Source organism: Haemaphysalis longicornis, unplaced genomic scaffold (assembly GCF_048455015.1).
Source record: "Haemaphysalis longicornis isolate Haplotype H1 unplaced genomic scaffold, Haemaphysalis longicornis Haplotype H1 scaffold_10, whole genome shotgun sequence".
NCBI classification, from domain to species: Eukaryota; Metazoa; Arthropoda; class Arachnida; order Ixodida; family Ixodidae; genus Haemaphysalis; species Haemaphysalis longicornis.
Window position 1 is genome coordinate 12,112,824 of NW_027526204.1, and position 15,461 is coordinate 12,128,284.

Below are 15,461 nucleotides of genomic sequence, written 5' to 3' on the forward strand. Positions count from 1 at the left end.
TTCCTGGGGGAGCATTGCGAACCGTTTCGAAACTCCAATTAGGCGAAAAGCAGACTTCAAGATTTCGGCACAAGTTAAAGATCCCCAGGTGGTCAAAATTATTCTGCAGCCCTCCAATACAACGCACCTTATCGCCTTGTGTAGCATCAGCACGTTGAACCCCATAATCGATCAAATCAATCGATCAAATCCCCCATTGACGCAGCATGTCGCCCAGTGCGTACACGCATCAGTTCAGGTGAGCAAACTTTACTTCAATCGGATGGGCTAAAAAATTTCAACTTAAGAATTGGCTGCTGCAGCAGCACCAATTTTCTCAAAAGAATTTACGTATAAATTGGAGGTGTGAGCCGAACTTGAAATTTTGGTTATCGTGTGAAGGACCAAATTTAATTTTGACTCGGGATCATGGCAACAAGCCAGAGATCACAAATGCAGCAACTGAATTATACGACTGTAGGTCAACGTGACTAAAAAAGCAAAACTGGCAGTCGCATTATAAGATGGCTGCCAAGGTTAGAGAGAAGAAAAAATGACTCCCTTTGGTAGGATACAGTGATAGATGCCTGCAACCGCAACACGTGCAAAACCAAGGCTGTGTGCACGTGCGACATCTGAAGTGTTTTTTAGTAACTGCGGTTTAAATGCACACTGCTTGTAGAAACAAACGTGTCTCCTTCAAATTAACTTTGGGCTTAAAAAAAAATTGCACAGTACGGGACGAGATGATTCACAACAGGTGTGCATCCATGTGCGTGCATCCATCCTTGCCATTTTAATTTTTGTAAGTGCAAAGTTTCTCCTAAACACATGCCAACTAACCCTGACCGTTTCATTGCTGTCGGGTATGTCTGTGTCAGGTGTTCTTGAAATTGGCTGCTATTGTGGAACTATTTTTTGAAACTGCAGTCATGGTTTTGTAGTTTGAAAAAACGTCTAAATAACACGCTAGCATCCCCGCTAGACCTCCCCTAACAAGCACCACGATATAACCAGTACCGTTTATGTTACAGGCAATTTCATTCTAGGCAGTACTGGGCCCACAGCTTGTTCTATGGTAGGCTAACCAGTGTCCACAGAAGCCACATAACATCCAGTTGTGCATTTGCACTACTGGTGCAGATTACATTATCGTATTCAAAATGTGAAAAATGCTGGGTAGAACTGAACTGGTGGCTTGTATGTTGCAGAAAGAAGTTTCACCTATGCAGCGGCACACGATTGGTTAATAGCATCGGAGGAAAGTGAAGTGGTTGGAGGTGCAGCTGGAAGGGAATGCCGAAAAGAAACAAAGCTAGCTGGAGGCCAACTCATCGTAAAGGGCCCTTAGAGTTATCCGCGCAATAAAACAATTCATTGTGCACAATTGCTCTTGTTTGAAGGCTTTGTCACGCTATTTGCACCACACAGCAAGGTGGGCATTGCATTGTTATCGTCTGCTAGAACGGAACGTTGGAAGTGAATTTGTGTTATCAGGTAGAACATCTGTGAAATACGACATTGACAAACGAGTTCACGGATCGGGGCGTTGTTTGGAAGCGGCAGAACAAGCTACAATCTTTCATCATAATTGATATTGCAGCAAGCAGGGACATAGCGATGTTTTTTTGCTTTTTTTTTTTTTTCAATCAGAGTTTTCAGTCCATTGTCGTGAAATATTGCATATCGCTTAAAACTACAGTTGGCCCTGCTTATTGCCACAGTCATGCGTACTACTCGTGGACAATTGGCGGGATAGCTTCAGCCTGACAACCAGCCTGACAAATTATATGACAACCATGCTGCAGACAATGAATGGTCAATATTGAAGAAGCATTGGAGGTCTTGTAAATACTGTGGAGCTGACCGCATGAGCGGAAGAGAAACCGGCCACGTACCAAGCTGCCGAAATGCAAGAAATGAGACGTAATGTAGTAAGTGGCTACACAAATGTTAGGTACTAATGTCATACAAGCACGTTGAGGGGGGACACTGCTCTTAAAAAAACGTTTTTAATTTTTAAGCAAACTTTGTGAAATTTGTCAGTCTTGCTGCTTTTTCTCTACTGATTTAAAATGTGGCCATATTTTTTCAGTTAGTCAATTAGTTCCCAAGATAATTAAAGATAATTAGTCATTTTTGAGTGTGCTGTTTTGCACTGATTAAAGCACCAGAGAGCGCAGCTTTTTATGCACGCAGTAATATCAGCAACACATTCGCACATTTTCATTGGAAAAAAAGGAAATGTTTTTGCTTTTCAAACTTCTTGTTCGCGATTGCCGATACTGGAAAAATGAGTGAACCACATTATCGTGCACAACTCGTACCTTCTAACCTTCTAAAGTGCTAATTAAGGGGCAGTTTTGTTACTTGACTCAGCGCCTTCTCAGGTGGAGATGTCAACAGGTGAGATCTTGTCAATTTGGGCGAGACGTCGCAAGACACTCTCTGTTGTGCTGTTTCTAGCTGGGACAAAGGAACAGGCGACGATGTTGGACGCTTCCCCCCACCCTTTTCCATATTTTTTCCTGTCCATCGCAGGAGGTGCGCACGGTGGTGTCGGACCTGGCGGAGCGGCTGTTTGAGACGGGCGAGCAGATCCTGGCCACGGACTCCCGCTTCACCGTCTCCCCGCTGGAGCTGCACTGCCTCACGGAGCGGCTCAAGCTCGCCGAGCCCACCTGCAGTGAGTGAATCGCACCTCCTGCCCCTCACACTAACACTCCTGCCACACGACCAATTCATTGTCATTCCCATCGAACGTCATTCATCTGACTTAATGCCATTTTCTTGACGCACTGCTAAACGGCCAAAATTAATGTCATTTGCAAATGATGGCAGTTGCAATGCGTAAAAACTTGCGTACAGAAAATATTTTAGTAAGCGCTTCAATATTAGCGAAAACTGAGCGAAAAGAGCTTAAAGGAGCCATGAAGACAAAATACAAGTTTGGATAAAAATGATACCGATTTCATCCCAAACTTCCACAAAATAATGGAGATGTTAAAGAAAACGTATGGAGCTGTGGCGACTTGCTAGCCAGTTTCCAGCAACTTTTCTATAACGTCACAGAATCTTGTTTGGGTGATTGACGGCGGCCGAACTAATCAATCGCCAGGACACATGTTTGATCGAATCACTCGATCACTAACGTGCGCCTAACCCACTGAAAATTATGTTTTTAGTGCTGATCCATATGACGTCACTCGCGCTGATAACACGTCACTGTGGTGCGAAATTTGAAAGTTCTTACGTAATTCTTGCGTTTTTATCGGTTAAAAAACGTCTTTCGTGGAGTTGAGTGAGCTCCTTAAGCCTAACTCTTCAAAGTTGAACAAAGTTGTATTTTCTCTTCATGGACCTTACTGCACTTTTGAATGCACTTTAAGCACAGTCGCAGCAACTTATTGAACACGATTAAACATAGTAGCGAGACTAGCAGTTTTCTTTTTTACAACTGGGCTCATTTTGTTTTACATGAATAAATAAAGAACGAAAATTATACACATTAAAAATATGATAGTGCTAATTAAGCTTTAGTAATCTGTTTTGGGCGGGCATTCCCACTGAGTCTCTGGTGTCGAGGTAATACATTTGCTGGCAGAACAGAGTTGAATTGGTTCTACAAACTCATCCGGTCCCTAATGTCGTTTTGATCAAATATCGTTACATTTTCTCGTGTGGCAGCAAACAAATGTCGTTTCGAATTAATGACATTCGATGGGAATGACATTAAATTTGCCATGTGGCAGGGGTATTAGACGCGCATTCAGGCAGGTGACGTTTTACTGGTCAAGTAAGGCTTGATGTTGGGCTATAGTTGGTATCGGTACATATGTGAAGGGAGAGCGCTTTTAACGTACGGAATGCGTGAAGTGCTTCACTCGTTCTGTACGTTGAGTATTTCCTGTGTTTGTGCCCTGCCAGTTATAAGTGCTCTGCCTTGGAAAATATCAGTGGTCTTGCTTGAGTTTCGTGGTGAGTGCCACATTTGTGCATCTGTGCAAGTGAGTAGGAATAGCTGGCATTCAGCATGTAAATGATTTACGAGAAGTCCTGGCCGTCGTCTGAGGAGGAAGGGGGTTTGAGCCTTCCCCCACCTCTCCCCCCCTTTACCACAGTTTAAGTTTATTACTACTGTTACTGCTATACTACCAAGTCCCCGCTTGCGTGATTGGACGGCAGAGCTGTTAAAATACAGATTTTAAGAAATGAGTGGCAAGTGTGCGTCAAAGTGCAATTTGGGAGTGCGTACCTTATTTATGAGTGTTCACTGGGGTGCAGTCCCAAATAAGTAGAAGAAACTGAAACACGGTTGTTTCTAACTTCCAGTTCAGCATTCTTTTGTATTAATTAGTGTAGCGAAATTCGGGAGGTGGAGTGTCTTATTTCATTTATTTCATACTGCGGACCTCCAAGCAGGTGGGCACGGTACAGACTAAAAGAACATGCTTAGACACTCAAGTTGGAAAAAAAAAAAAAGAATTCTGGGCATGAGAGCAGGTTTGCCAACCAACAACAATACCCTTGGCAAGGCAAACTGCATAAATCCTTCTACAGCTGCTTTTCTTGTTCCACGGCAGGTTTCTGATTCGACTAGATCGGGAGTACTGAGCTTGTGACTGATAGTTATCCCAGACACGTGCTGAAGCAAAACTTGCCACAGTTATGTGATTGTTTGACCACTCCGACTTCACGTAATTGTGATATTGCGTAATCATAGCTGGTGCTGACTCGTGTTGTGGAGAGTTGCATAGTACAGGAGTGGTTGGGGATGGCATCCTAAGTGGCTGTGTGGCCCCGAGGGCTGACCCTAGCAAAACATACTGTTTCAAGGAGTTTAGTGTTTTGTTTCAACGAGTGACCCCCTCCCCAGGAAAAAGATTTCTCGCTTCTAAAAAGTGCCAGTGGCCAGCTGGCCCCATGTCCGATTACGTTCCAAGTCGCAGAGGACGGCTAGGACAGCCAGGGTTGTTCAGATGTGCTCGGGGGAGTGTGGAGCGGACAGAGAGAGAGGGGGGGCGACGGCAAGTACTGTCCACAGTGCGTCCTCCAGTGGAACCCCGCTGTTGCAGGCAGCGAGGACAAGCGGCGCGACCTGGGCCACGTGCTGGACTTTGTGTCGCAGCTGCGGCACCTGCGGGTGGAGGCCCCCGAGGGGTGCCTGGAGGACAGCAACGTGCGGCCCAGCTGCCTGCCCTTCGACCTGGCACCCTTCCGCAGCCTGCACTCCCTCGCGGTACGCTTGGCAGGGGGGGGGGGCTTTCTCGCAGTTAAAGCACTGCACTATTGAGGAACTTGCGAGCGGTTGCAGGAATCGGGAGCAAGGGGTCTTTGAGCACAGCTAGAGTCACCCTTCCTTATAGCACAATAGCATTTGTTGCAGGAACTGTTAGCACACTCACTGTTTGCTGTGTGGGATTTAGAGTGGTAAAGTAGGTAGGTACTCTCCCACAAATACCAAAACAGGCGACGAGAGGCACTATCTGCCTTTGTCTTCTTGTTTTGTCAAGCTAGCAAACGACTGTATGAGTATAGGTCGGCACGGTATATAGGTCAACCCCTACCTTGAAGTGGGAAAAGATCACCAAGAGAAAGTATTAAAAAGACAGGACAAGAAAGGACACAGGACCACGGCGCTGACTAACAACCCAAAAAAAAAAAAAATTTTTTTTTTTTTTTGGTTGTTAGTCAGTGCCGTGGTCCTGTGTCCTTTCTTGTCCTGTCTTTTTAGCGCTGTTTTTTCACTCATAATCATGAACCAACCAGCCCAAATGCGTACCTTATTGAAGAAAAAGTAATTCGGCACAGAAGCCCACACACAATCTCTCTATTTTCTACGCCCGTCCGTCACTGCCACTCGTTATGCCTGCCGAAGTCACTCGTCCGAGCTGTCAGAGTCGTCCGAGGATGACTACTTCTCACTGTCATCTTCAGTGCCGTCGAGCGTGTTGCTGATGGAGCACTTCCTAAACGCGCGTGCAACCATGTCGTCAGGCAGCAACTGCCACGACAAGGACACCCAGCTTGACACGGTCACAGGGGATGATCTTCGCAGCCCCTCCATAGGTGTCCTTTCGTTGTTGCCGGCTATCCACTCATTGTACAGTTTGCGGAGATGGTCCTCAAACGGCTTGTTCAGGGCAACGTCCAACGGCTGAACGGGGGAGGTCATTCCTCCCGGAATCACTACGAGGTCGGTCCTCGCATCGCCGAGTGCCTGTTTGACGCCCGCAGTCAGGTGTCCGCGAAAGGCGTCCAGAACAAGCATGCTCGGAAGCCGCAGCAACGCAAATCTACTCAAGCACGAGGGCTTCATCCATCCATGTAGCCCTTTTCATTGACATGGACGATAACATCTCGAGGGAAGGACTCCTTCAGCATCATCTTGCGCTTAAATATAATGAAGGGGGCACCTTTCTTCCGTCGGCTGTACACGCCAGCAGTGCAGTGAAGTGGGACTTCTCACTGTCTGTTGTGGTGAACTTCCCCTCCTTAGCCCCGTGTTGGATGACTGCATGACAAAGCACACCGGGGTTTTGTCTGCATTGCCTGTTTGCCCCAGGAGAAACGTTTTTTCCTCCTGCACACGAATCACATATCGCTGAAAGTTGCTCTTCATACGCATCTGGCAGTTTCTGGCAGATAGACGTCCGCTGACGAATAGCAAATCCCTTCCGCTTCATAAAATGGCGGACCTATGACTTTGCACCCTTGAACTCCTCCCTAGAGAGACCGTCTTGGCGAGCGAGTTCGATCGCTTTGCAGCGGATGGCCTCCGCTGTAACCCACAGCGATCGTGAGTGAAGTTCCCGAACAAAGTCTGTCACTTTGTTCTCCAACTCGGGGTGCACCGCTTGACGTCCACGGAACGATCTGTTCCTGGGGTTGCATGCATACAGCTTAGCTGTCTGGCTCCACCAGTACCGCACACTTTTCTCCCAAATGCCAAACTGGCGTTGCGTCGCCATATTTCCATTCTGCTCGGCGAACTAAATTGCCTTCAGCTTAAACGCAGCGGCGAACTGGCGTCGATTTCTGCAACTCGTCTCTGAGCAGACATGTACAGAAATGCATGCGCGCACACACAGAAGACGAGTAAAAGACGAGAAACTAGAGAAAAGCCAGGGTGTCGAACCGGAACCGAACCGAAAACCGGAACCGAACCGGTATTTTTGCCGGAACTGAACCCGAACCCGAACCATTATTTTTTGAGCCGGCTGAACCCGAACCGGAACTGAACCGAAAAAAGAAATAACGGTTTCCGGTTCTCCACAAAACGGTTCGACCATCCCGTTATTGATAACGGGTGGTAAGTGTCATTAGGGGCTTCTTTCTTTCACGCGCCATCAACTTCGCAATCTCTCGCTCACTTTTACCCGTTCAATGAATCAAAACGCTCCGAACACGCTCATCACGGTCACAACATGGTGACAATTTGATTACTTGATTGATTGTGAGGTTTGTTAATGCGCCCACGCAAGGCAGGCGATGAGGCGCACCGCAGTGGAGGGCTCAGGATTAATTTTGACCACCTGGGGATCTTTAATGTGCGCTGAAATCTCGTACACACGGGCGTTTTCGCTTTTCGCCTCCATCAGAAAAGCGGCCGCCGCGGCCGGAAATCGAACCCGCGTCTTTCGGCTCAGCAGCACAACGCCATAGCCACAACATGGTGAACCGACTGCACACCAGTATAGCAATTAAGGCTCTTAATTGCAATGGTATGTTGCTGATGGTCGAGCAAGCAGGGTGCAAGGCTGGGAAGAAGAAATGTCAAACTCTTGGCAGCCTGCACGATGTTTGAAGCACCGAATTCACCCTTCCCGCGGTCGCCGGTGCGCCTGCCACCACGCCCCCACAAGGGGCCTTAAAAGGCTCAATAAAACGTTTGTCGCTCTCTCTTTCTCCCTCATTGGGACAGTGCAAGTGCAATCAGTCCACGAGATTGTTGCACTGTGTACCAGCCAAGGTTCAAGCCCTACATTTGCCTATGCCTATTTACAGCAGCTAAAGAGTGTTGAAATTTTGGCTTTTAGGTACATGCATAATCACAAGAATTAAAACAGCGCCACTAACGGGACGCACGAAGAAAGGGACGCACATATGTTTGTTATTGGTTCGAGACATCGGCTTTATACAAGCGAGGCGAACCTCACGAAACGAGGAAGAGGGGAAAATAGGGCGAAGGGGCCGGAGAAATAAGATTCTTAAACGTACTGCACGGGGAAAGAGAAGATTGATTGATTATGAGGTTTAACGCGCCGACGCTACACAGGTGATGAGGCGCGGCCCAGTGGAAGGCTCCGGATGAATTTTGAACACCTGGGGATCTTTAGCGAGCGCCAAAACCTCGAACACACGGGCGTTTTCGCTTTTCGCCTCCATCAGAAAAGCGGCCGCCACAGCCGGGAATGGAAACCGCGTTTTTGAGGCTTAGCAGCACGACGTCTTAGCCACTGAGCCACCGCGGCGGGTGAGGTAAGCGAAGATACGTGTCTATTCGAAATTCTAGAGACTGTGTTCTTTCGAATTGACAGGTGTGCCCAGCGTTGGGCACTGTAGGTTTGGTTTCGCTGATTTACACTAGCGTCTTTGGTAGTCTCTTGTACAGGTAAAGCTGCTCTTCACAGGCGAATAAAACGCCATGTTGTGTGCGCGGGCGTGTGTTTGCGCGCTTTACGTGGAAGTTTTCTTTGTTGATTGTTTTGCAGGCAGCATTCGCTCTTGATTGTCGCAGTAAGCCCGATAACGAAGGGGCCGCAGACCCTGGTCGGCGATATTTTTCCGCCGCGTCATCTCACATCCTTGGCCAAGGATCCTAAATGGACCATGAAAACAAAGCCCTACCTTGCCTTATTTGAAAGATCTGCCTTTGGTGACTCGTTAAGGAAGTTGTTTTTACAAGAAGTGGTCAGAAACACCGAAAAAACTTTCAAATTTACTGCCACCCAGCATCAGCAGTGACGTAACAACGAAGTAATTCAAGCAAAATGGGCAATGTCTTAAGTCATTATTAGCATCTAAGCAATACAATAAAACGAAGAAAGGGGCACCAATAAATAACACACTCATGTCTCTTGGCGGCGGCTTTGTGTAGTCTCTAGGATGACAGTAGGGGGGGTGAAAAAGAGGCTGGTACATTTTCTGTTACACCTGGCCAATATTTTCAAATTTGACAGTAGTATTGCAGCTCATTTTCAAAAAACCACTAGTTCGAGTGAAGAAAAAAAGTACTTCAGTTTTGATGAATTTAAAGTCTACAAAACTGATTTTTCACGCCTTGCTAATAATTCAGTTCTGAACCGGTTCACGAACCGGTTCAACACTTCGAACCGGTTCGCGAACCGGTTCGTGGATAGAATTAGTCGAACCGGAACTGAACCGGAACAAAATAAATTTACCTGAACCCGAACCGTAACCGAACCCGTATTTTTTGCGGTTCGACACACTGAAGCGAAAAGTTACAAGGCCTTGTCGAGCGAGAGAGCAGTCTGACACAAAGGGCGATGGCGACAGACTACGCTAACTACACAAAAGCGCAAATGCTCGCACGGCAGCTTGCGCTTTGTTGCCAGGCTACGCTTGCTCCTTGTTACCAGATAAAAATTTACATTCTGTCAATGACCGCTATATAAGACGAGGGGTGACTTTTGTGCGGATTTTTTTGGAAAAAACTCTACCTATATACTGGGTTATGCAGTATCTCCCACCCTGTGGCTGCACGCTGTTCCGTGCCAGCCGTGGCTGGCCGTGGCTTGACGGAACAAAGGAAGCGATGAGTGTTTTTGCTCATTGACATTTATTGCTGAATAATAAACACCGAAAGAGCATGCAGGCAGGCGGTTGAGAGCGAGGATCTATTATCTCGCCCGAGTAATTTAAGGCAATCGAGAGGACCGACTCACCATGACAACAGTCATCTCCGGGGCAGCTCAGCGCACTCTTGTTTGCCTCGCTGGATGCTGATGGCGGCCACTGTTGCATTCTTCTTGCCCAATCCTTGAAGGAAGGAGATTGCCAGGCATGTCCTGTCGCCTTTCTTCCCGAACACCAACCGCCACAGCTTGCGTCCCGCATGCTCTCGCTGGCCACAAGACACTCTTTCGGTGAGGAAGCAGGCCCCCCTTGCTAATGCCTCACCAAGCAAGTTCTTTGAGGAACAAGCAACGCGGCAAAGCCGGACGTGTTGGTACGCGCTCATGTCGCGTTCCTACAAGCTGCTATAAAAGCGGACATGAAAAAGCCATACATAGAACGAAAGGCAAACCTGCTGACTGATAACCACTTCAGCATTTGCAGCAGTGGAATTGAAAAGAGCCAATGCAAAATGTGTGCTAGACCATAAACGTTTTTAACCCAGGAGAACATATCCTAGCTGGTTTCGCCTGGTCCAGGCTTTAAATTTTTAAGCTTTAAATGTTTAAATTCCTAGCTGGCACCAGCTGGTCTCAGCTGGCACCAGTGCATTGTGCATCGCATCTCTCAGCGCATCGTGTGTCTACCAGAAGTGCGTGCGCATCGGCTCAGGATCGCGGATCTCCACAATTCCCACATTACTGAAAAGCATCAGCTCTGCTTGCTTGCATCATAACATAAGCTTGCATCATCAAAGGTTCGGCATGACCTATGTTGCGCTGCTGAGCACGAGGTCGCGGGTTCGATTCCCGGCCGCAGCGGCCGCTTTTCTGATGGAGGCGAAAAGCAAAAACGCCCGTGTGTACGAGATTTCGGCGCACGTTAAAGATCCCCAGGTGGTCAAAATTAATCCGGAGCCCTCCACTACGGCGCGCCTCATCGCCTGCGTTACGTTGGCGCGTTAAACCCTACAATCAATCAATCGGCATGACCTATGAGAGCTATGAGAGACCTATGACCTATTAGTGCAGTGCTGTACATCTAACAATTCACTATATCAGCATTCGTCATAACGCTTCGTGGCATTGGACTGCTGAGTCACTGCAGTGTGTTGTGTGCACACATGGTCGGGGATCGCTATTTTGTGAAAGGAACTGAAAAATAAATTGGACTTCCACTGTGTCATGCTCACTGGCCACTGATTCGTAATGAACTGCGTAGGCTAGGTATGCCTCCCTGACAAGTCTCTCTGCAATACATGATGGAATGCTCTATCTATCAAGGGTGCACTGAAATTCACTTGTCAAGTTTGTGTCTGCATTTTGTGAATGCCTGTGGGTGAATGCCCATGGCCTGTGGGTGAATGCCCATGGTGTCTGTGAGTGTACCGGATAAACCGGTATATAGGTTGACTTCTTTTCCAAAAAAATTCGCTCAAAAGTCACCCCTCGTCTTACATAGGGGTCATTGGGAAAATGTAAATTGTTGTCTGGCAACAATGTGCAAGCGTAGTCTGTCGCCATTGCCCTTTGTGTCGGACTGCTCTCGCTCACTATCAAGCCTTTATTTGCTTTTCTCTTTTCTTTTATTTTTCATCCTTTACTCGTCTTGCGTGCCTGCGTGCGTGCATTTCTGTACGTGTCTGCTCCGAGATGACCCGCGGATGCAGATGCCAGTTCACTGCTGCGTTTAAGTTGAAGGTGATTGAGTCGCTGAGCAGAATGGGAATATGGCGGCGCAACGCCAGTTTGGAGTTTCGGAGAAAAGTGTGCGGTACTGGAGGAGCCAGAAAGCTAAGCTGTGCGCATGCAACCCCCGGAACAGATCATTCCGTGGACGTCAAGTGGTGCACCCCGTGTTGGAGAACAAAGTGGCGGACTTCGTTCGGGAACTTCGCTCACAATTGCTGCCGGTTACAGCGGAAGCCATCCGTGGACCGGCTCCGCGAACTGTACAATGAGTGGATAGCTGGCGACAATCTACGGGCTGGCTGCGAAGACCATCCTCTGCGACCGTGTCAAGCTGGGTGTCTTCCTCTTGGCAGTTGCTGCCCGACGACATGGTTGCACGAGCGTTTCGGAAGTGCTTTATCAGCAACATGCTCGACGGCACTGAAGATGACAGTGAGAAGCAGTCATCCTCAGATGACTCTGACGGCTCGGATGAGTGACTTCGGCTGGCATAGTGGGTGGCAGTGACGGACGGGCGTCGAAATATAGACATTGAGTGTGCGCTTCTGTGCCGATTATTTTTTTTGTTACCTTTTCCCACCTCAAAGTAGGGGGTCGACCTATATACCGGGTCAACCTATATTCTGGTTTATACGGTAGTTTCTAGTGCCGCTTGCACAGGTGATGGTGGTGGAGGAGGTGAATGGACGATGAAGAGGAACAGACCCACTGTTGCATTTCTGCTACATGGAGATATGTGGTGTCCCCCCGCCTCCCGTAGTGGTGTAGTCCACGCAATGTGTGTCGCCCATGCTCCCCCTCCTTTTAACAGCAAAGCTGTTCTTGGTCGAGGTGTGATGAAGCGTGTCAATGTGGGCGCAGCGGTGTGGAGAGGGCATAGACCAGCGAGGAGGAGAGCAAGCGCCAAGCACACGTGCAGGAAGTTTAAAGAATGCTTGGTAGAGACGCTTATATAGGCAAGGCTTATCTACACTACCAAATCTGGTAAGTGCTTATACTTGTCAACGTTGTTGAGCAAAAAAAAGCATTAGGCATATTTGAGGTAAGACATCAACACTTAAGGGATATTTGCATTGTTCTTTTAAGTAAAAATACATGGCTGCTTGATTTTTGCGACAGAAAAAAAAAAGATACGCTGTGAAAAAAAACGAACTGCTTGCGGTGCCCCCTCATGGCAGTGTTACAAGTCCAAGAGTAACAGAAGGTTCCAGTAGATGGCGGGAGCAGTGGAACACGACGAAAAAGAATTGGCGTTAACAGAAATCGATCTGCTGGCTTTGGAAAGTTCTGTGAAGCTCAGCCGTGTGATTAGGAAGTGCTAGGCAGCTTTGCTGCTGACGTCACCGTTTGTGAAGCTGGGGGCTCGCTTCTCTTTCTCACTGTGGCCAGCTGCACGGCTGCGAGGTGCGAGGCCAGCTGTCGGGGCTGGAGACGGTGCGTCCGCAGCTGTCGGAGCTGTCGGTGGAGCACTGCTGCTCGGCCCTGGCCGACCTCTCCTGCGTGCTGCTGGCCGGGGACCTCTGGCAGGCCGCCGCCTGGCCACAGGTGAAGGCCGCACGCTTCAGCCACACGGGCCTCCGGCGGATAGACCTCAGCGTGGTGAGTGGGCCGCAGGGGGGAGGGGGGCGTGGCAGTGCGGGCACTCGTGGTCTTGTCACAGCAGGCTCTGGTTACCATATTTTCGTGCGTATAGCGCGCCCCTGCGTATAATCCAAAACACCATTTTCAGACCACCGGAAAAGAGGAAAAAGAAATTCTCGCGTATTGCCCGCAAAGTTGATACAGGAAAGGCTGCAGCACATCAAGCAACACATCACATACTACGTAGACAGGAGAAGCGTATACGTAGCAAGTAGAATACACTGACTGCAAGGCAGAAGTCTCAATTCACTAAGTGTCACTGCTCTCGCTAAAGCTATCACTTGAGCCTCAGTCCTCAGTGTTGTACACAAGGTCATTTTCGGTTCCATCCATGTTGTTTGTTTTTTCTTGTTTTCGTCCTTGTTTTTTTTTTTGTAGTTGTATGCTTTGCGCAATCGCTGCCATGCAAGGCTTAGTCAGTGTCACTGCGTAGGAGCTTCACGGCACAACACGCATTGCCGTGAGGCTGCAGGGAAAAACCCGCGGGAAAAAGGGACTAAAGGGAAAAACCCGCATATTATCCGCACCGCTACTTTGCCTCTGAAATTTTCGCATTTTTGGTGCGGGTTATACGCGACAAAGTACCGTAATTGTTAAGACGAACTCCATGGTTGAGACAAACAACTCCATGGTTGAGACAAACAACACGTTTGTTGTAGTGCGTGCCTGGAGACGGTGTGCCTGGAGACGGAGACATTGCACTAGTTAATATGAAAGTGCTAAACTGCAAGTTAGAAACAACCGTGTTTCACTTTCTTGTACCCATTTGGGACTGTACCCCAGTCAATACCGTTGAGCCTCACAACAATGAAACCGCCGGGGAAACCCAAAAAATTCACTTTTGAAGGAATTTTGTTGCCACGAGAAGGAAACATAAACAGGAAAATCGCCAGCTAATGAAAAATTTATTTCTGAATGACGACCTGAATACAGTCCCACCTGTGGCAACAATAGTAGTCTTTTCTGATCTGATCCGAAAGTCTGTTATAAAGTCAAACCCGGTTATAGCGAACTTGCAAAAAAAAAACACCTATCACTTTGATATAGCGTATAATTTGATATATGCAAGCTAAGGAAGTGGACGTCATAAAAGCACATAGCATTTTTAAAAACACTCCACTGATGAAACTGCCTTACTTTCACAAGAAATGGTCCTGGATCTTCTTCTGCTTGAACAACCTCACTGCCTGAGACAGTACTTACTTCTCCACATTGTCTAGAGGGTCGTAGAAACAGAGGCCGCAATCTTTCACATTTGTGAAGAAGCATCGGACTAGTGCGAGTGCGCCAGTCACTTCGGAGGTTGTGGGCAAAGGATCGCTGTTGCTTTCCGCATTGCGCCCGCTTTCATTTGCGTTCGGTACGATGTCGGCAATGTAGTCCCTTGAAACTCTCCCGTGGTTGTGACGCCATCATCCACACTCGCAAACTCTCCAATCGTTGACCTGGCAACGGTGTCTGGAATTTCCGACAGCTCGCTCCACACTTTGGCAACACCGGTGGTGTTGCGTCGCGATCCGCATGAGTACGCCACACAAGCGGGAAAATTTGAAGCCATTTCAGGTGGTTTCTTTAATAATGGCTGCCCAGAACCTACTTTGACAAGGTTTTTCTCGGGAATCTCGTGCCTGACGGGGACGTACGACTTCTCACCGAGTTCGACTCAATTTAGGGTTGCCAGCTTCACGGAGGAAGGCAAATTTGGCGGCTTCACGCTAGCTAGAGCCACTAAATACACCTTTATTTAGTCGAGGTAGTGATGGCCACCACATCTGCACTTCTGAAAAGCCCACAAAGCGCGAACGACGCAAACACGTGCGAACACAACAAATGAAAAGAAAGCATGGTGGGCAGGCTGGGATCATTTTTTGCAAGGGGGGGGTGTCGACAGCTCGCCCTACACGGCGCGATGGTGCAGTCACGATAGGGAGAGCGAGGTGAGGGAGGGGAAACAGCTGGCCACGAGCAGCTGGGCTAAAGCACTTTGGTGGGTGTGCCGGCAGAATTTGTCCTCCACCCGGAGGGAAAGCCAACTGGGGGGCACTTGTGTGGCATTTCTCGTTCATCCTCCTGCTCATTACTACAATAAATGTTTGTCTCTCTCTCTCAACTCTCGATATATCAGTTGTCACGTTCGATATATCAGTTCGATGCAAGTATATATATTGTCGTTGTAAATGTACTGTTCAGCAAGAAATTTTAATGGGCTAGTTGGTCTGATACTTGACAAGCCATGAGGATTGCGCGGAACGGCGACACGAAGAGGAGACAAGCTTGAATAAATTAGTTGTT

General features: G+C 48.1%; 1 protein-coding gene across 4 annotated transcripts in view; it reads left to right on the forward strand.

Annotated features, from left to right (window-relative positions):
• The window catches only part of LOC144158189 (nischarin-like), a 73,233-nt gene that overhangs the window by 15,304 nt on the left and 42,468 nt on the right, over window positions 1-15,461 (forward strand). For 2 of the 4 annotated variants that reach the window (XM_077688879.1, XM_077688880.1), the window contains 3 exons: window positions 2,521-2,665; window positions 5,055-5,218; window positions 12,918-13,127. In XM_077688879.1, coding sequence (XP_077545005.1) covers window positions 2,521-2,665; window positions 5,055-5,218; window positions 12,918-13,127 — 519 coding nt within the window. The remainder of the gene's footprint in view (window positions 1-2,520; window positions 2,666-5,054; window positions 5,219-12,917; window positions 13,128-15,461) is intronic. The other 2 variants (XM_077688882.1, XM_077688881.1) reach the window with 2 other exon arrangements.